The sequence below is a fragment of the Anolis sagrei genome, chromosome X, assembly GCF_037176765.1.
Source record: "Anolis sagrei isolate rAnoSag1 chromosome X, rAnoSag1.mat, whole genome shotgun sequence".
Taxonomy (NCBI): Eukaryota; Metazoa; Chordata; class Lepidosauria; order Squamata; family Dactyloidae; genus Anolis; species Anolis sagrei.
This window is the reverse complement of record NC_090034.1, coordinates 76,697,377-76,718,787: the sequence shown is the minus strand read 5'-3', so window position 1 is coordinate 76,718,787 and position 21,411 is coordinate 76,697,377. Positions and strand designations below refer to the sequence as shown.

Below are 21,411 nucleotides of genomic sequence, written 5' to 3'. Positions count from 1 at the left end.
TCAGGTGGTGCAATACCGGCTAAACAGTGTAATTTCTCCAGTGGAGTACGGCGCAGACACCCCGTGATAATGCGGCATGTCTCATTAAGAACGACATCTACTGTTTTAGTGTGGTGAGATATGTTCCACGCTGGGCATGTATTCTCAGCAGCAGAGTAGCATAGCGCAAGGGTAGATGTCTTCACTGTGTCTGGTTGTGATCCCCAGTCAGCTTTCGTATGATATTGTTTCTAGCGCCCACTTTTTTGCAGTGCTTCTTGTAGGTCAGAGCACGGTCCAGAGTGACTCCCAGGTATTTGGGTGTGCTGCAATGCTCCAGTGGGAATCCTTCCCAGATTTTTTTTGTCGTGTCAGGAGTGACTTGAGAAACTGCAAGTCGCTTCTGTTGTGAGAGAATTGGCCGTCTGCAAGGACGTTGCCCAGGGGATGCCCGGATGATTTGATGTTTTATCATCCTCGTGGGAGGCTTCTCTCATGTCCCCGCATGAGGAGCTGGAGCTGATAGAAGGAGCTCATCCGCCTCTCCCTGGATTCGAACCTGCGACCTGTTGGTCTTCAGTCCTTCCGGCACAGGGGTTTAACCCACTGCACCACCAGGGGCTCCCTTTCCCAGGTAATCCTCAGAGCTCGGGATGCTTGTCTTTTCTTAAGGTGGAAAACACATGTCTGTGTTTTAGATGGATTAGGGATCAGCTGGTTTTCCCTGTAGTAGGCAGTAAGAGCACCTAGAGCTTCGGAGAGCTTTTGTTCAACCATCTCAAAGCTCCCTGCTTGAGCGGTAATGGCACGATCATCAGCATAGATGAAACTGTCCCTTCTGGCTGGTCATTTGTGTAAATGTTGAACATGGATGGAGCAAGCACGCTCCCCTGAGGCGGGCCATTCTTCTGTTTCCGCCATCTGCTTCTCTGGCCCTGGAACTCAACAAAAAAGCTCCTGTTTTGTAGTAGGTTTCCTATGAGGCGGGTGAGATGGTAGTCCTTTGTGATATTATACATTTTTCTCAGGAGGAGGCGGTGGTTTACACTATCATAAGCAGCTGACAGGTCTATGAAGACAGCTCCTGTGATCTGCTGCCCTCCTTTGGTAGAAAAGCTGTACTCTAGATCACTGCTTCTGAAACTGTGGGTCTTGGCCCTAAATGAGGTTTCTTAACTCAATACTAAGAGAAACTTTGGCAACACTGCAAGGTTTCTAAACACTGCCCATCTACATGAACCTGTTGAGCAGAAAAGTGCTGCATTTCCAGTGGACTCTTCGGAAAATGCTTCAGCTGTACTCCACAAAAAGAGAAATCAGCCTGCTTAGCTAGCTTTGCACATTCCAATTTATTATAAAATATTTGGGATATTTGGGATAGCGTCTTCTGAATACATCTGTGCGCATTCAGAAGAAGATCTACAAGCCACTCTAAACACCTTCGCAGAAGCATACGAGAAGATCGGTCTGTCATTGAACATTGAGAAAACCAAAGTGCTGTTCCAGCAGTCACCAGCCAACCGCTTTCCAATGCCAGAGATACAGCTTAATAGTGTAACATTAGAAAATGTTGACCATTTCCGCTACCTTGGCAGCCACCTCTCTACCAAAGTCAACATCAACACCGAAATATAACACCCCCTGAACTCTGCGAGCGCAGCATTTTTCCGAATGAAGCAGAGAGGGTTTGAGGACCCGGACATCCAAGGTGCTTGTTTATAAAGCTATTGTCCTCCCAATCCTGCTGTATGCCTGCGAAACGTGGGCTGTCTACAGAGGTCACATGCAACTCCTGGAACGATTCCATTAGCGCTGCCTCCGGAAAATCCTACAAATCTCTTGGGAAGACAGGCGGACAAACATCAGTGTGCTGGAAGGTGCAAAGACCACCAGCATTGAAGCAATGGTCCTCCGCCATCAACTCCGCTGGACTGGCCACCTTGTCTGGATGCTCGACCACCGTCTCCCAAAGCAGTTGCTCTACTCCGAACTCAAGAACGGAAAACGGAATGTTGGTGGGCAGGAAAAGAGATTTAAAGATGGCCTCAAAGCCAACCTTAAAAACTGTGGCATAGACACTGAGAACTGGGAAGCCCTGGCCCTTGAGTGCTCCAGCTGGAGGTCAGCTGTGACCAGCAGTGCTGCAGAATTTGAAGAGGCACGAATGGAGGGTGAAAGAGAGAAATGTGAAAGAGGAAGGCGCGTCAAGCCAACCCCAACCGAGACCGCCATCCACCTGGAAACCAATGCCCTCACTGTGGAAGAAGATGCAGATCAAGAATAGGGCTCCACAGCCACCTACAGACTCACAAGAATTCTGATCCTGGAGGACTATCCTACTCAGCCCCCGGTGGCGCAGTGGGTTAAACCCCTGTGCCAGCAGGACTGAAAACCGACAGGTCGCAGGTTCGAATCCGGGGAGAGGCGGATGAGCTCCCTCTATCAGCTCCAGCTCTCGTGCGGGGACATGAGAGAAGCCTCCCACATCAAATCATCCAGGAGTCCCCTGGGCAACGTGCTTGCAGACGGCCAATTCTCTCACACCAGAAGCGACTTGCTCCTGACACGACAAAAAAACCCAAACAAACAAAAAAACGAGGGATCACCTAAGTAAGTAAGTAAAGTATACCTGGGATCATGTAAACATTTCTCAGAAAGAGATTGCAAGTAGGAAAAGTTTAGGAAGCCCTGCTCTAGACTACTGTGTATTTATATAAACTGAAGCAAACTGAAGTATGACATTAATAAAATAATTTGTAGAAATGTGAACTAATGTGATGCATCAATACTGATTTAATGTTTACATGGCATTGCTATTGGTGGTTTCTTAAAGGATCCATGCTGCCCCACAAATCACACCTTAAACTAAATGCAGTATCTATTCCTTTTCAGATATGCAAAACTTTCACCGAAACATCCAGAATCAAACACGGCGGGAATGGACATCTTTGCTAAATTTTCCGCATTTATCAAGAATTCCAGACCTGAAGGAAATGAAGGTCAGGAATCCATTCTTTCCCTTTTAAAATGTTATTTGGCATTAGGTTTGTTTGGTTACCTTGGACAAGGTGTGGTGGTTCTACTTGAGCAGGCAGTGACTGCCCTTAAACAAACAGCTTTTCGTAATAGCTCTCTGCATGTTATTCTCAAGTGTGTGTATGCACACACACACTAGCTTGGGTACCATCAGTACTTAAAGTTTGTTATGTTGGGCAGGTTTGCTCTAGATGCATCATAGGTGAGGTTCAGTGTGCTCTCTGGCTGTAGGGTAAACTACAACTCCCTTTATGGTGAGTCAGTCCCCTCAAATCCCTCCAGTAGGTTGAATTAATCATGAGGGATTCTGTGTGCCAAGTTTGGTCCAGGTCTATCATTGGTGAAGGCCACAGTTTCTCTGGTTGTGGGTGAACTACAACTCCCATAAAGGAAGATCAGTTCCCCCCAAACCCCTTGAGTAATCAAATTTCTGCATATCAGATCTGTGTGCTAAGTTCGGTCCAGATCCATTGGTGTTTGGGTTCACATTGCTTTCTGGATGTAGGTGAACTACAACTCTCCCAAATCAAGGTGAATTTTCCCCAAAGACTTCCAGTATTTATTGCTGTTCATGAGGGCTGTGTGTGCCATGTTTGGTCCAACTCCATCTTTGGTGGAGTTCAGAGTGTTGCATGAGTTGTTTTCCAATTTTAAATGCCAGTGTGATATTTTTGTATAATTGGGTGAGAAATTTTCCTTTCTCCTTCTCTACTAACTACATGAAAAGTTAATCCTTTTAAACTAGTTAGAGCCAGCTTCAGTCATCACCTGGAAAACGTATTGAACACCTTGGAACTGACCTGCATTTTTGAGCATTTTCTTCTCTGTCTGTTGACCTGTGACCTTTTCACATACAGAAGATGGGCTGGACCCACAATTTTTTTGGAGATTGTGTAGACAATGGTCAATCAAAGGCAAACAATTGCCAAGACAATTGCCAAGACAAACTTGTGCTCCAGCTGCGCCTGTACCTTGGGAAGTCTGACTTGGCCACGGTAGTCCATGCTCTGGTTACATCCCATATAGACTACTGCAACGTGCTCTACGTGGGGCTGCCTTTGAAGACTGTTCGGAAGCTTCAAATAGTCCAACAGGCAGCAGTCAGCTTGTTAACAGGAGTAGCGCTCAGGGAGCACACAACTCCTCTGTTGCACCAGCTCTACTGGTTGCCAGTTTGCTCCCTAAATGGTTCTGGTCCAGTTTACCAGTCTGAACGCACCTCTCTCTATGAACCATCTAGGCGCTTAAGATCGTCTTTTGAGGCCCTGCTCTCGGTCCTGCTCCTTTCGCAGATGCGATTGGCAGGAATGAGAGACAGAGCCTTCTCAGTGGTGGCCCCTCGGCTATGAAACACCCTCCCTAGGGATATTAGATCAGCCCCCTCCCTCCTAACATTTTGAAAGAGAGTCAAAACCTGGCTGTTTGAGCAGGCATTTGCAGACACACTGTAACAGACTAATTGAGATCCACGGAACGATTGGACGATGCGACGGAAAAATGATTTTAGTGATGAGACGCTGAGGACTTGTGTTTTATGGTTTTTATTGTTTTATTGCTTTTAAATGGTTTATATTATATGTAATGTTTTTAAACTGTATTTATGTCGTTTGGTGGCATTGACTGCTGACTGTAAACCGCCTTGAGTTGCCTCCGGGTTGAGAGGGGTGGTATATAAATATGGCAAATAAATAAATAAATACTGCTAAAATAGAGTGCCTTAGTGCTGTCATAAAGCTGTTGCAGATATCAAGAAGCCATTTAAGATGGCTCCTTATTGCTTTCAAGAGTCTGAATGGTTTTGGTTGTTAGAACTGTATTGAATTTGTAAGCGATTCTGGAAGCAGTTGTTTACCTTGCCTGATGTACATAAACACACACAGGTACTGTTATAGTTCAGCCTGTGATTGTGCCTAATGTCAATTAGGATACTGGTGAATGGGGGTGCTGGTTTTCCTGGGCCTGTGTTTGAGGTCAATGAGAATGATGGCCTCGTTGAAAGGCTTGGTTCTGGCATTGCTGAAAGGCCTGAGGTTTTTAATGAACGAAGTGCTTCTCCTGTAGATTCTCAAGGTCAAATTCCTGAAAGGGGCCCTCAGCAGCCTTTCTCTGAAAAACTGTCTTCTGAGAATGATTTGTCAGGTGCAGAAGTTAAAGAGATTGAAGAAGTCAAGACTTTTGTAAACTAAAAGTTCACAAGCTCACCAAAGGCCAGCCCATTGATTAGAAAAGAGAGAAAAGAAAACCTTATCTGGTTTCAAAGGCAAACGGAATGTTTCCCTTTCGTTTCATTAGGCAGCATTCAATTAGACAGGATTGCAGATTCAATCATTTTATTTATTTTTATTATTATTATTAGACTAAACGGCTGGCTGGCTGGCTGCAGTCATCATTGGGTCCTTCAGATGCTGAACATTGCATTCTGGGAAATGTAGTTTATGGCAGAGCCTTTTGCATTCTCTGTCACAGGGGACCTCGCCTTCCCAAACTACATTTTAAAGCTTGTTGTGTTAGTCTCCTGCCCATTAACTGTTGTTCACCCACAGTGTATTCCTTTATGGCGATCGGCCAAAGACTGACAAGCAGTATGGGTCTTAATTTAAACACTAACAATGGCCTCTTTGGCTTTGCCAAAGTTGCTTAATGCTTATACTGAAAATTAAACTGACCTTGGGAGACATCTGAATGTTACAAATCATAACGAAAATGATTGATGAATCTTACAATTTCCACCCCCCCCCCACACCTTTCTTTCATGTTTGCAGCCCCCGGTGGTGCAGTGGGTTAAACCACTGAGCTCTTGAACTTGCTGACTGAAAGGTCACCGGTTCAAATTTGGGAAGCGTGGTGAGCTCCCACTGTTAGCCCCAGCTTTTGCCAACCTAGCAGTTTGGAAACATGTAGATGTGAGAAGATCAATAGGTACCGCTCAGGCGGGAAGGTAATGGCACTCCATGCAAGCATGCCGGCCACATGACCTTGGAGGTGTTTATGGACAACGCTGGCTCTTCAACTTAGAAATGGAGATGAGCACCACCCCCCAGAGTTGGACACGATTAGACTTAATGTCAAGGGGAAACCTTAACTTTGCCTATGTACAAATTTAACAAACTTGATTTATTATTTATTTATTTATTTATTTATTACTGTGCTTGTATACCGCCGTTTCTCAGCCTAAATTGGCGACTCAACGCGGTTTACAACAGTACAACAAACAACAATATTCAGTTTAAAACCATAAAAAACAACATACACAATACACACACACACACACACACACGGCTGAAATATGACTTAAAAACGAAATTATGCACAAGCCTATTGTGTAGTGGCTTGCAGGAATTCAAAGCTAAGTGTGCCTACTCAAGAGGTGCATACTCCCTCCTGCTATTTTGAATGAGGGTAGAGTGCGTAGATTAAAGTTTGCCAAACATGCACATAAGGATTCCATCACAGATGGACAGAGTATAAACAATGAGTGGGATGCAGCACCTCTGCATGCAAAATGTCTGGAAGCACAGTCTTCTTTCTGCTTTTGCCAAAACTGGAAACGCTGCTACGATAACTAATGCATTAAATATTTGGAAGAGTTCCAAAGTAGACGTCGTCTCATTGAATCCCTCATAGTTCTCATTCCAGACAAAGACTGCTGCTTTTGTCCCACTTTGGCTTGAAACGTGGTGTGTAAAAGTGTATGTAGAGATTAATGAGGATTCATCTTTGAGGCTGCTGGAACCATTTTCTTGATGGCAAATGTTCCTCTTTGGAAATATGGCCTGTGGCTTGCTTTTGAATGTCTGTGACCAGAGGCGGCCCTAGGTAATTTTCAACGGTAAGCAAACAGTATTTTGGCGCCCCCCCCCCAAACCAATCATTGATATATATTTTCTGTTTGTCGTGGGAGTTCTGTGTGCCATATTTGGTTCAATTCCATCATTGGTGGAGTTCAGAATGCTCTTTGATTGTAGGTGAACTATACATCCCAGTAACTACACTTGCCGCACTTGCTCCCTTGCCTGGCCCGCTTTGGGTCCGGAGGCATGCCTGAAGACCCCAGCGTGTGCACCAAAAGTCACCTCTTCTCCTGACTTTCTCCTCAGCCATTGGGACCGAGAGAGAGAGAGAGACAGAGGTGGAGGTGCCCACCTTTCCTGAAGGTAGGCACAAAAACAAAGGAGGGAGCGGAGGTGGGAGATACCTCCCGCTGGAGGGGCTCTATCTCTCTCTCTCTCTCTTGGTCCCAATGGCTGAAGAGAAAGTCAGGAGAAGAGGCGACTTTTGGTGCGCACGCTGGGGTCTTCAGACATGCCTCCGGACCCGAAGCGGGCCAGGCGCGGCGGCTCCGCCCCTTGGCCCACCCGCGGATTGGGGAGAGGAGGTGGGTGGAGCGCCGGGGGATCGGGAAAGGGAGCTGGTGATGGGGAAGGGATCGAATGCGGAGAACGTTTGAGCGCTGGCTCTGCTCACGCACCCGGTGGCCGGGTGGAGCAGGAACGAGAGGGGCTAGGCGAGGTTCAAGGGCCCGGCCCCTTTGGGAAGAGGATCGCCTGGCAGCGAGGCAAGAAAGCCGAGGCTCCCCCCAGACTGCTAGGGCTGTTGTGAGCTGAGGAGGCGCTCCTCAAGTGGCAGTCAAGGGGCATTTACAGAGGCGTCTCTGCGCCACTGGCAAAAAAAGTGTTCTGCGACCGCTTACTTCGCGTAATGGACGAGCCGCCCCTGTCTATGACCTTCAAGGTAGTAGCAAAGTCCTCACGACTTCCAAAAAAACAAAACAAAAAAAGTATTCCACCATATTAAATACTTGTCAACACTTGGTTCTTATGCCACTCTAAAGTTCAAAAGCCATCACTTGGAATGTCTTCGAGAAGCACTGTTTATCCTCTTAAAGCAGGGTTATATAAATAAGTCCCCAAACCCTGCCTTCTTCTGCAAGGCTTGAAATGGAAAGAGCAGGACTTTCTCCTGTGTTTCTGTTGGGAGAACTCTGCTGTGCAAGACTGCCCTCTGCTGATTTGCTGCCCGCTTAAGGAACCAATGAAACAACAACGGAGCCAAAGCAGAAAATTGAATGTTCCAGTATAGTTTGCCCTCTGGATCCACAGATTCCCCATTCCACAGATTTAACCATCCACAACTTAGAAATATTTTTTTAAAAAATTCAAAAAGCAAACTTTGATGTTGCCATTTCATTTAATAATAATATAATAATAAAACTTTATTTATACCCTGCCACCATCTCCCCAAGGGACTTGGAGCGGCTTACATGAGGCCAAGCCCAACAACACATCACAACAAAAAAGCAATAACAACAATACAAAGCAATACAAAATATTATAAATAATATATAACAATAACATATAGGATTTAAAAACTTATGGCCAGGCCAGATGTAATGATTTAAAATTTAAAAAATAATGCTGGGTATGACAAGATAGGATATGTCTCATAGGAGGGTTTGTTTCGTTTTAAAGTGAGGGGTACAGTCCAACGCAACCCAATGGTTAAAGTGCATTTGTAAGGACATTTTTCTGGGAGTTGTTCCTTTATTCCGGGAAGGCACACTGGAATAGCCATGTTTTCAGGCTCCTCTTAAAGACTGCCAATGTTGGGGCATGCATGATATCCTATGGAAGTGAGTTCCAGAGTCGGGGGGCCACCACCGAGTAGGCCCTCTCCCTCGTCCCCACCAATCGCGCCTGCAAGGGAGGCGGGAGCACGAGCAGGGCCTCTCTGGATGATCGAAGAGATTGTGTGGGTTCGTACACAGGTCTTAATTTGATGTTAGATTTTAATGTTATTTTTATATGCAAGGGTTTCTGGGATTTTATGTTAGTATCATGTGTTTTAAGGAGGCCCCGGTGGCACAGTGGGTTAAAGCACTGAGCTGCTGAGCTTGTTGACCGAAAGGTTGCAGGTTCAAATCCGGGGAGTGGTGTAAGCTTCCGCTGTCAGCCCCAGCTTCTGCCAACTTAGCAGTTCAAAAACATGCAAATGTGAGTAGATCAATAGGTACCGCTGCGGTGGGAAGGTAACGGTGCTCCATGCAGTCATGCTGGCCCCATGACCTTGGTGGTTTCTACGGTCATCGTCATCCCTCCTCACCTTTAGAAAAAAGGTTAAAATGTGGCTGTGGGACCAGGCCTTCAGGCAATCAGGTTAAAGGACAATTGATAATGGTTGAATATGGCATGGAAGAGGATTTGGATAAGTTAAGCGGAGTAATCATTAGTAGATGGCTAGCTAAATAGCCACCAGATGGGCAATAGCTAATCAGAGTGTAAGTATACTATTTTTAATCTTTATTTATTAATGTTCATGTTTAATTGTTATATTTGTTATTCTGTATTTTATGATGCGGCATTGAATTATTGCCAATTGTAAGCTGCCCTGAGTCCCCCCAGGGGTTGAGAAGGGCGGGGTAGAAATGCTCGAAATAACTAAATAAATAAAATAAAATAAATACGGACAACGCCGGCTCTTCAGCTTAGAAATGGAGATGAGCACCACACCCCAGAGTCGGAAATGACTGGACTTCATGTCAGGGGAAAACCTTTACCTTTTACCTATCATGTGTTTTATGCAGGCATGGAATGTTTGCCATTCTTATGCTGGAATCCACCCTGAGTTCCCTTGAGGATATAGGGCGGAATACAAATAAAGTTGTTTATTATTATTATTATTTAGTAATAATAATATTGCTAAATAATAACTCAGCCGACACTCAGGGCGGCTGCACAACAAGCACGCATTCGAGTGCTAACCACAGTCATAAAGCACATTTAAAAACACTTCATTAAATTATATTACATTAAAAAACATTTGATTAAAATCATGCCGGATTAAAATCAGTGTCTGGGGCAGTCCATTATCATAATATCACATTGAATCTTATTCCCGATTGCTGCTGCTACTGTTCAAATGCTTGGTCCTATAACCAGCTTTTGAGTTTCTTAAAGACAGGAGGGAAGTAGCCAATCTGATGTCACTGGGTAGAGTGTTCCTCAGGAAAGGGGCCACCACTGAGAGGCCCTGTCTCTCGTTTGCAATGGTGGTGGGATCGAGAGCAGAGCCTCTCCAGCTGATCTTAAACTTTGTGATGGTTCATAACAAGAGATATGTTCGGACAGGTAATCCGGGCCAGAACTGTTCAGGGCTTTAAAAGACCAGCACTTTGGTTTGTGCTTTCTAGCAGATCGGCAGCCAGTGGAGATAGCGTTACGGAGGGCTTGTATGCCACTCAGGTTAGATGGCATAACAGAGGGGTTGTATGCCACTCCAGGCAGTCTTCCAGGCAACCCCATGTAGAGTGTGTTGCAGTAATCTATTCGGAATGTAACAAGAGCATGGACTACCATGGCCATGTAATACTAATTATCAAAGTAGATAATCCACATTATCTGCTTTGAACTGGATTATATGAGTCTACACTGCCAGATAATCCAGTTCAAAACAGATAATATGGCAGTGTAAAGAGGACCTTAGATCAGTAGTTATCCAGGGTTCCTGGCAGGATTCCTTTCTAGTGGCTGGACACTTGATCTAGCTTGTAATCAGTTATCTAGTTGTTTTAAAGACTCAAAGAAACAAACAGTGAATCTCAGATTAAAGAATCCAACAAAAAGCATCAATAAATGTGGACCTTAGTTTCTAAATACCCCTTTGAGAGCTGTCAGGCAACGTTTGCATTTCCCTGAGGCTGTTCTGCAACCCACTCCAACCACTGAGAAAACCTTTCTCCATTGTATAATGGGAATTGTATATGGAAGGAAAGTGGTCCTGCAGACACGAATGTGTCAGGCTGTTGGATTCATGCTGCTTTGTTTGCATTCCTTTCTCCATTTTTAAAAAATTAACCATATTGCCTCTTTCCTCCAGCCTTGGAGAGGAGCGTCCTAAAAACTCTGCAAAAGTTGGATGAGTACCTGAACACACCTCTTCCGGATGAAATTGATGAAAACAGCATGGAAGATGTGACCGTTTCCACACGCAAATTTCTGGACGGAGATGAGATGACACTAGCAGATTGCAATTTGTTGCCCAAACTACATATTGTCAAGGCAAGTGGGACTCATTTGGACAACCAGCTCAAACATGTCTACATGTACATCTGATGTTTTGACTGTTAATTGAATGTGTCAGTGGTATCCAATGAAAACAATTTGAATCATCTTTTACGAAAATTCTATTGGGAGGCTATGCATTGATAAGTTGCCACTTGATGGTCTGGCCAAGTTAGAATAAAATAAGGAACAGATGGAAATATATTTAAGGAAGGTATGGTGGCAGGGGACGAGGTAAGGGTGGAATGATGTGACTATTATGCACCTCAGAATGAGGAACAAAATCTTACATTTGCCTTTTGAAGTTCCCTTTCCATCCTCCTGACTCTCCCCCAGGAAATCTGTTTCCAATTTATGTATTTACAACATTTATATTCTGCTCTTCTCACCCCAATGGGGACCCAGGGCGGATTACAACAACACACACAAACATTCAATGCCATTTTAGACACACAGGACAGATAAAGAAATAGAAGTATATTATCATTTTCCATCTTCTGCACCTGGAGGTTATGTTTGATTCCGGCCACAGGGGGTGCTGTTGCTCCATCCGCTATGACAACAAGCTCTTTGATCGCTGGCTTTTTCCTCCTTGTTCTTTGATCATCGGCATTTTGTGGTTTCGTAAAATACGGTGCCTAATTTCTCTACTCACAGCTCAGCTGTTTTTGAACTTTTTAGGTGGATAGTGAGCTTGGCTGACCTTTGGGTGCTTACTCTGACTCAGGCTTCGAACTGCAATGATCTAGCACTGCTGGTGATTAACCAGCTGTTTTAAAGCCCGGCCTTCTGCAATGTGTTCAACTTCTACAATGTGTTCAACACCCCAAAATGAAATATAAGCCCTAGGATGATGATATTATTAGTAGTAGTATTATTAGTATTATTATGTTTATTTATGCCCTGCTTTAATCTCCCCAAAGTAGCTTGACATAAAAGCATTAGTATACACTGGGTTGCTGTGAGTTTTCTGGGCTCTATGACCATGTTCCAGAAGCATTCTGATGTTTTGCCCACATCTATGGCAGGCATCCTTAGAGGTTGTGAGGCAATGTTCAAGGAATATACAAACATGAGCAAGTCTTCTTGCACTAATCATTCTGCTTCCTTTCTCAAATACTTATGCTTCTCAGAGAAGCCAAAGGATTTGTCAGTCTTTTCAAGGATAATGTAGCCATGAAGTTAAGATAGATGACTGCTTCTGTTGGCACTGTTTGGTGTGACATGAGATTTGGGTTACCCAGGAAATTGAGGACAGATTTTACTGAAATGCACAGGAGCCATACAAAAGTGCTTATCTAATAGATTACGGAATATACATGACTTGAGAGACATCAGTTCAAATCCAAACTCAGCCAGGAAGTTTACATGGGTGGCCCCTGAACCTTCCTAATAATAATAATAATAATAATAATAATAATAATAATAATCCACTTTGTTTTTGGTTTGCTTCTCCATAGTGCTAATGAGTTAGGTGCTCTTGGTTCCACTCCTCAGCTGAGACCTTTCTGGTTGGACCTGCTGGTAGTTACACTACTGCCAACACAGCTCTCAGCATCCTTGGAGCAGTTAAGCCCCCCACCACGACAAGGTGGCACCCATTGGGGGGTTATTTGAAACAATAAACATTGATAAAATCACGATCTGTCAACTGCAAAAGGCCACCTTACTTGGATCCGCTCACATCATTCGAAAATACATCACACAGTCCTAGATGCTTGGGAAGTGTTTGACTTGTGATTTTGTGATACAAAATCCAGCATATAGATCTCATTTGCTGTAACATACTGTGCTTTTGTGTCAATAAATAATAATAATACACTTTATTTCTATATTGCACCTCTCTGCCGAAAGGGACTCAGGGCGGTTTAAAGCACAAAAACAGGCAAACATTCAGTTCCTTACAAAGTAACAAACAACATCAGGAATAATACAGAGTAACACACAATAATAGCAATAAACTTATAATGAAAAAATTAAATATTGAGACGGGGAATAAACCAATTAGACTATAAACTAGAGTGCGTAAACATTAAACATATATAATTAAAAACAGACACGAGTTGCAAATAAAATGGCTAACATAGGTGTTGATTAAAATGAATCATAGCCATCATATAGTGCAAATGGGTTCGCTAGTGTTCCGATGGTATAGTACAGGGGTCCTCAAACTAAGGCCGGAGGGCCAGATACAGCCCTCCAAGGTCATTTCCTTGGCCCTTGCTCAGGGTCAAGCTAAGTCTGAAGCAACTTGAAAGCACACAACAACAACAACGATCCTATCTCATCAACCAAAAGCAGGCCCCACTGAAATACTAATAAGTTTATATTTGTTAAAATTGTTTTTCATTTTAATTATTGTATTGTTTTTAAGTGGTTTTTTGCACTACAAATAAGATATGTGCAGTGTGCATAGGAATGTATTCATGTTTTATTTTTCAAATGATAATCCGGCCCTCCAACGGTTTGAGGGACTGTAACCTGGTCCCCTGTTTAAAAAGTTTGAGGACCCCTGGTAATAGTATCTTAGTCCTCTTCCTCTCCAAATGCTGAAGTGCATCTTCAAAAGTTTCTTAACGGAGAGGAGGATGGGGGGCAGCTTTATTTCTTTAGTGAGGGAGTTCAGAGGTGGGGGGGACCACAGAGAAGGCCTCCTCTCTCGTTCCCACCAGCCGAGCTTGAGACAGTGGGACCAAGAACAGGGCCTTCTCTGGGATGGTCTGTATAGGGAGATGCGATTAGACAAATAACCTGGACCCAAACCGTTTAGGAGGAGCCTTCTAATCAAGGTGAAAGAAGAAAGTGCAAAAGCTGGGTTGCAGCTAAACATAAAAAAAACCAAGATTATGGCAGCAAGAATGATTGACAACTGGGAAATAGAGGGAGAAAATGTGGAGGCCGTGACAGACTTTGTATTTCTAGGCGCAAAGATTACTGCAGATGCAGACTGTGGCCAGGAAATCAGAAGATGCTTACTTCTTGGGAGGAGAACAATGTCCAGTCTCGATAAAATCGTAAAGAGTAGAGACATCAAACTGGCAACAAAGATCCGCGTAATCAAAGCCATGGTATTCACTGTAGTAACCTACGGATGTGAGAGCTGGACCTTAGGGAAGGCTGAGCGAAGGAAGATAGATGCTTTTGAGCTGTGGTGTTGGAGGAAAGTTCTGAGAGTGCCTTGGACTGCAAGAAGATCCAACCAGTCCATCCTCCAGGAAATAAAGCCCGGCTAGAGACAAAGCTGAAGTACTTTGGCCACATCATGAGGAGACAGCAAAGCCTAGAGAAGACCATTATGCTGGGGAAAGTGGAAGGCAAAAGGAAGAGGGGCCGACCAAGGGCAAGATGGATGGATGGCATCCTTGAAGTGACTGGACTGACCTTGAAGGAGCTGGGGGTGGTGACGGCCGACAGGGAGCTCTGGCGTGGGCTGGTCCATGAGGTCACGAAGAGTCGGAGACGACTGAACGAATGAACAACAAAACCGTTTAGGGCTTTATAGGTAACAGCCAGCACTTTCTCTTCTCTCTTGGTATAATCTACTTTTCCTTGTGGAAATAAAATGAGGAAAGGGAATCAATGTATGCCACCCTGAGTTCCTTCCAAAGTAAAATGCAATAAATTCAGTTCAGTATGGTTTGCAGAGAAGAGCTTCCCAATGGATTATGTGCTGATTGTTTTTGTTGTCGGGTACCAAATACCTCAAGCCCCGGTCTCTTCTCTCTTGAACACCATCCAAAATAATTCTTTCTTTGCTTTCTTTCTAGGTTGTGGCCAAAAAGTACCGTAACTTTGAAATTCCCAAGACAATGACTGGGATTTGGAGATACCTGACAAATGCCTACAGCCGCGATGAATTCACCAACACTTGTCCCGGAGACAAAGAGATTGAAATAGCTTACAGCGATGTAGCTAAGAGACTCACAAAATAAGCATTCACACTTTCATAACGAAAAGCTTCTTTTAACAGACCGGCTCCCCTTTTTGTCCTTTTTAAGATAGCAATTTACTTTGCATGTACTTGCAGTTACTCAGTGTTACATCAGGTAGAACAGGTACAGTAATTTGTTTTTTTTTAAAATATGCAAATGGATATTATGCCACTTGATTGTTTTGCCTCCTGCGGTGAAGGTGAATGCAGTGTTTATAATGTTGCCATGAAGCAATTTCTGGAGTATGTCCAGAATAGCCGAGTGGAATCCTACTTGCTTCTATGGTCTGTAGGTATTGGGGCCCATGTTAGTGTGAGACTCAGGTTTCACAATGAGAGGAAACAAGGGGCAAAGCTTTTCCTGAACTCAGTTATGTTAGACAAAATGGGATTGATGTTAGAAAACTCTTTTCTTCTTCGCTTCTTGCTCACTCAGAGGAAGGATTTGTCCTACCTGTTTTGATGACGTGTTTTTACATGCAGATAGTTCTTTTTCACTTGGACAACATCTCCCAACCTTTTGCCTAACAGTTCAGTCAAGGGACAGCTTTACTTCTTAATATTCCAGACCATACGAAGTGGCCCTTAGATTTTAGATTAAATGTGGGATTCTTAGGGTGGTCTACAGAGCACAGTTGGCTGGTGGTTCAAGGATTTTAAAGTGAACTTTGGGGTGTCCCGAAGCAGTCTTGCACACCAGAGCAACAGTCCTCCTGAAACAGTGCACCACTTGGACTGTCCAAACAGGGCAGGAAAGGTAGCCTCACTCAAAAGAACCACTTGCAAAATGCATGGCTCATGTACAAAAGGCACCTTTGAATACATTCAGGTACAATAGAGTCTCACTTATCCGACATAAATGGGCCGACAGAACGTCGATTGTCTGAAAATATCGGATAATATGGATTATCCTAGTGTTACCCATCCGACGCGACACTAAACACCTGGAATACTAACAACAAAGACTCAAAGGGTTAACTCAAGGCAACACCTCGGGGCGAGAGCAGCCCAGAAGGAAGTGCCCGGATGCGGAAGTAGAGCGTGGAAATCCCAGAAGGAAGGAGGGATGATGCTTCTGCTTCCAGTCCTGCCTCTTTTCCCCCTTTCCTCCCTCCTCCTCCTTGACTTGCCTTTCTCACTTATTGGGAATGGAGGGAGATTGGGGAGCGCTCCTTTAATTGAAGGGGAAATGCTGGAGGAAAGTGGGGGGCGTCAGATAAGATGGAATGTCGGATAAGTGAAACTCTACTGTACCAGAAACGGTTGCACACCGAGATGAGGAGTTCACTGCGCTGTGCCCTTTAGGGAGCGGTGAAGGTGTAATCTTTGAATTTTTGCACACATCTCTTATTTCAATTCTCCATGAGATCCTACAGATCTTCATGGAGACGGATTTTCATGATCGATATAAGAATTTGACCCTCATTATGATGAAACACTACCCAAAAAAGCTTACAAAACTTATGAAAGTTTTTAGGAGTTTGTCAATAAGTAGACTTTGTTTCTGAAGTTATGCCAGATCTGTCAGACCATCTAGATCAAGCATGGGCAAACTTTGACCCTCCCTCCAGATGTTTGGGACTTCCAACTCCAACCATTTCTAACAGCCTCAGGCCCTTTCCTGAGGCTTGACATTGTTAAGGAAGGGGCTTGACGTTGTTAAGAATTATGGAAGTCCAAAACACCTGGAGGAGGGCTGAAGTTTGCCCATGCCTGATCTAGATAAGTGTGGTGTTTCTTTCAAGAGGTAGATACACTTGCATTACTTAAGGTAGAAGAACAGAAAATATTTAGAAAAAATAGGTCAGAATCTTTCTCTAGAAATAACTTTAATGAAGCGCAAGTGGCCTTCGTAAACCAGTTTATTTGCCTTACTAGGCCGTGTATGTAATCCTGTTGTATTGGTCCTCACCTTTGAAGTAAGGTGAACATAATGTTTTCAGACCCCCTTCCCTCCCCCACCAGTGTCTCCCTTGTGGCTGTTTCAAATAGTACCTGTCCTCTCATCTTCCATCCCACAATTATAATATTTTACAGTTCATTTGTGGTATCCATCTTTAGTCCCAACTAAAGTAGACCCATTGAAATCAACTACCCTGTTTTTCCAAAAATAATACAGTGTCTTATATTATTTTTTGCTCCCAAAGATGTGTTAGGTCTTATTTTTAAGGGATGTCTTCTTTTTGCATGAAGAAGAATTCACAGTTATTGTTGAACAAGAAAAATGAACAGTTATTATGTATTGTCGAAGGCTTTCATGGCTGGAAACACTGGGTTGTTGTAGGTTTTTCGGGCTATATGGCCATGTTCTAGAGGCATTTCTCCTGACGTTTTGCTTGCATCTGTGGCAAGCATCCTCAGAGGTAGTGAGGTTTTTTGAAACTAGGAAAAAGAGTTTATATATCTGTGGAATGACCAGGGTGAGACAAAGGACTCTTGTCTGCTGGAGTTAGGTGTGAATGTTTCAACTGACCACCTTGGTTATCATTTGATTGCCTGGCAGTGCCTGGAGCAATCTTTTGTTGAGAGGTGATTAGATGTCCTTGTTTGTTTCCTCTCTGGCTACCAGTATTAAAAAAACTCTAAAATTAGAACAGCACAACAACAGAGAGGAAACAAACAAGGACATCTAATCACCTCTCAACAAAAGATTGCACCAGGCACTGCCAGGCAATCAAATGATAATCAAGGTGGTCAGTTGAAACATTCACACCTAGCTCCAGCAGACAAGAGTCCTTTCTCTCACCCTGGTAATTCCACAGATATATAAACCCTTTTTCCTAGTTCCAACAGACCTCACTACCTCTGAGGATGCTTGCCATAGATGCAGGCGAAACGTCAGGAGAAATGCCTCTAGAACATGTTCATATAGCCTGAAAAAACCCACAACAACCCAACAGTTATTATATTTGTACAGTAGTTGTCATCACAAACCAGAATAACCAAACTGTGAATCCTGTCAATAATTTCTTGTTAGTACCAGTATTTCCATATACAACGATCTATGGTACATTTACCGATCCCGATATTTATGAACACAAAGCTTTGCTAGGTCTTACTTTTGGGGGAGGCCTTATATTTAGCAATCCAGCAAAACCTCCACTAGGTCTTATTTTCAGGTGATGTCTTATTTTTGGGGAAACAGGGTAATAAGATCATGTTCACTGTACTCTGGTTGAGCCTAAAATGGATTTAGTTTCGTAACAGATTCTTTTAAAAAGAAAGAAAGCTAAAGTTGTAGTATTTAATGGAATCCCACCTTCCAATAAAACAAAAGGCCAGAGTTGGAAGTATAAGCCGACTTGCCATTTATTTTAAAGGTCACCAGAGACTTGCCAGCATATTATTGGTAACCTTTGCAATGGATGGTCCTTTTCTATAAAAAAAACAACATGTATGAATGTTTGCCAACTGTGTCTAAAAATCAGAAAGTATTATTCCTTTTGTGCAGCTGTTTTGTGGTGCAAGGCCTGTTGAATTTACTGTGGCTGACATTTTAATAAAGATTGAGTTATTGGGCATAAGTGGGGCACACAAAAAGAGAATTAGAACGTTTCTTTGTTCGAGGGTAATCCGAAAAGTAAGGTTACAAGATTTTTTTAAAAAAATACAAAGAATGAATATATTTTAATAAAACTTCCATGGATTGTAGCATAGGGATTACAAGATTTTCCCACATAATCAACATTCAGTTCAATACATTTTGTCATCTGTGGGATGAGTTTTTGATGCTTGTGTCATAGAAGTTTCCTTCCGCCTTTTTCAGCCAGTTCGTCACTTCGATTTTCACCTTGTCGTGGAAAAAAGTGTTTTCGATCCAGGTGTTCCTTCAATTTAGTGAACAGATGATAGTCACTTGGTGCAAGATCAGGGCTGTGAGAGGGGTGACTTCAAACATCCTAACCAAATGAAGTCGTCAACTCTTGTGCTGCATGAACGGTGTGCGGACGTGCATTGACATGCATTCCATGACAATGCGCGTCCGCTGTCAGCATCCCACAACATTTGTTTTGGATGGCTCTGCAAAGCTTCTTCATGGTCTCACAATATATTCCGTACCCATTTTGTCACATGCTGTCTTGACATTACATCCTCTCCATGAACTGAAACAATTTCGCAATGAATCGCTGTGGTGTTCATACCCTTAGCATTTAGAGATAACATATTACAGTGCTAAGAACTTCGCACTTGGAGGGAAACGGAATGAGGACGCTTATCTCTAACCTTCATCACAACACCAGTCAATGAGCTACTGACGACTGACACTGCTCATTCATTTCCACTTGCTTCCTGCTACACGGCAGTGATACCAACTTCCCTCATGAAAATTCCCAGCGAGAGCTACGTGCCTTTTAACCTTACTTTCCGGATAACCCTTGTACACAAACTTTTGGATAGGACACCCAATGTTAAAAGTCCTAGTTTTCAGTAGTGTCTTTTCTCAATCAAGTTAGTGGACTTGTTAGTAGGATTCGGGTTTTGTGTTTGTGTTAAATGGTATTGTAGTGCCTTCTTCTTCCAACATATAAAATGCCCAGCATTGGCCAAATCCACCTTGTGCTTTTGCTGTTGCCACACGGCTGCCCCAAAGCACTCTGCACCTTTAATATAATAACATGCTGAAAAGCAAACCTTTCCTTGGACTGGTTGCTGTGAGTTTTCCGGGCTGTCTGGCCATGTTCCAGAAGCATTTTCTCCTGCGTTTCACCTGCATCTATGGCAGAGGTTGTGACGTTTGTTAGAAACAGGGCAAGTGGGGTTTGTATATCTGTGGAATAATGTCCAGAGAGGGAAAAAGTGCTTTTGTCTGTTTGAGGCAAGTGTGAATGCTGCAATTGAGCACCTTGATTAGCATTGAAAAGCCTTGTAACTTCAAGGCTTGGTTGCTTCCTGCCTGGGTGAATCCTTTGTTGGGAGGTGATTAGCTGTCCCTGATTGTTTCTTGTCTTTGGGCGAAACATCAAGAGGGAATGCTTCTGGAACATGGCCATACAACCTGGAAAACTCACAGCAGGCCATGAAAGCCTTCGACCACACTTTCCTTGGACTTTTTGCAGTTCCGACCTAGTTCGCTTTCTCTTGTTTGACCTGTACTCCAAATTCTGTGTGATCTTGCCCATGTTGCCTTTTGGTCCTTTGGCCACCTTGGTGTGTGTGTACATTTGATAGTGAGGGAGCAAAACAGTAGAATTAGATTGTATTCTGCATGAACTCTTAAGTAGCTGCAAGTTATGGTTTTCCTTCATGGTGGGCCTACTTCAAGCTTTTGCTTGTTTTCCAGTTACCCTTTTGCATCAATATTAGTGGCACAAAGTCATCCTTTATAGATTGAGCATATCTGAATTGATGATATCTGAATGCAAAAAAAGAGAAGAAACCAAAATTCAAGAAAACCCTGGATTCTCTGAAATCAAAGCATTCCGAGCCCTTGTCCTTCCTGTACTTCTCAACAAACCGGAAAAGGTTTAACATGATATCCAGCTGTGGATTCTGTTCTAGGCTCTGTTCAAGCCGAAGTGGGCAACCAAGGCTGATTTTTGTCTTAGGAGACCTAGCTTGTATTGAAAGCAACGATCTTAGGAGCCCCAGTTCAGGCAACATATAACTCCATCTCTTGAATTTCATTATTTTCCTGTTTTGCTTCTATCTCTTCAGACAGATGAGTTGCACTCTTGAGTTCTAAGTTCTCATAGTGCATCAAAACATTCATTGTGAAATAGGATAACAAGCATCAAGTTTGGTGTGTTGTCGAAGGCTTTCATGGCCAGAATCACTGGGTTGCTTGTGAGTTTTCTGGGCTGTCTGACCATGTTCCAGAAGCATTCTCTCCTGACCTTTTTGCCCACATCTGTGGCAGACATCCTCAGAGGTTGTGAAGTCCATTAGAAACTAGGCAAGTGGGGTTTATATCTCTCTCACCCGATATAAACCCCACTTGCCTAGTTTCCAGCAGACCCACAACCTCTGAGAATGCCTTCCACAGATGTGGGAGAAACGTCAGGAGATAATGCTTCTGGAACATGCCCAGACAGGTTGGAAAACTCACAACAACCCATCAAAGAGAAAGATATGATTAGATATAGGTTATTACTATCCCCTTTCCAGTTTTGCTCGCTAATTTAACCCATTTTCCCATGTGATTATTTAATCAATTTAAGATCCATTGCTACTAAAAGTTTAGCTTATGTATGAAGGTCCCTTGAACTTAATTCAGTGGGCTCCTTGTCCACCTGTGTCTCAAAAGTGTTGCAATCTTCCAGATGTTGTCAGACTGGCGTTCTTGCCATCTTTTCCTCCCACCACTAAGATTGATGATGGATATTGCAATCCTAACAATGTCGATAGGACCACATGCTGACCAGTCCTGGTGTGCAGTCTGTATATCATTAGCATGGCCACCTTATCTAT

At 43.4% G+C, this 21,411-nt stretch overlaps 1 protein-coding gene across 1 annotated transcript in view; it reads left to right on the top strand.

Moving 5' to 3' along the window:
- Window positions 1–20,176, top strand: part of CLIC4 (chloride intracellular channel 4) — a 108,269-nt gene extending 88,093 nt beyond the window's left edge. The window contains exons 4-6 of the mRNA XM_060784420.2: window positions 2,872–2,978; window positions 10,888–11,069; window positions 14,840–20,176. Of these exons, the coding sequence (XP_060640403.1) occupies window positions 2,872–2,978; window positions 10,888–11,069; window positions 14,840–15,004 (454 nt within the window). The 3' untranslated portion in view covers window positions 15,005–20,176. The remainder of the gene's footprint in view (window positions 1–2,871; window positions 2,979–10,887; window positions 11,070–14,839) is intronic.
- Window positions 20,177–21,411: the final 1,235 nt, after the last annotated feature.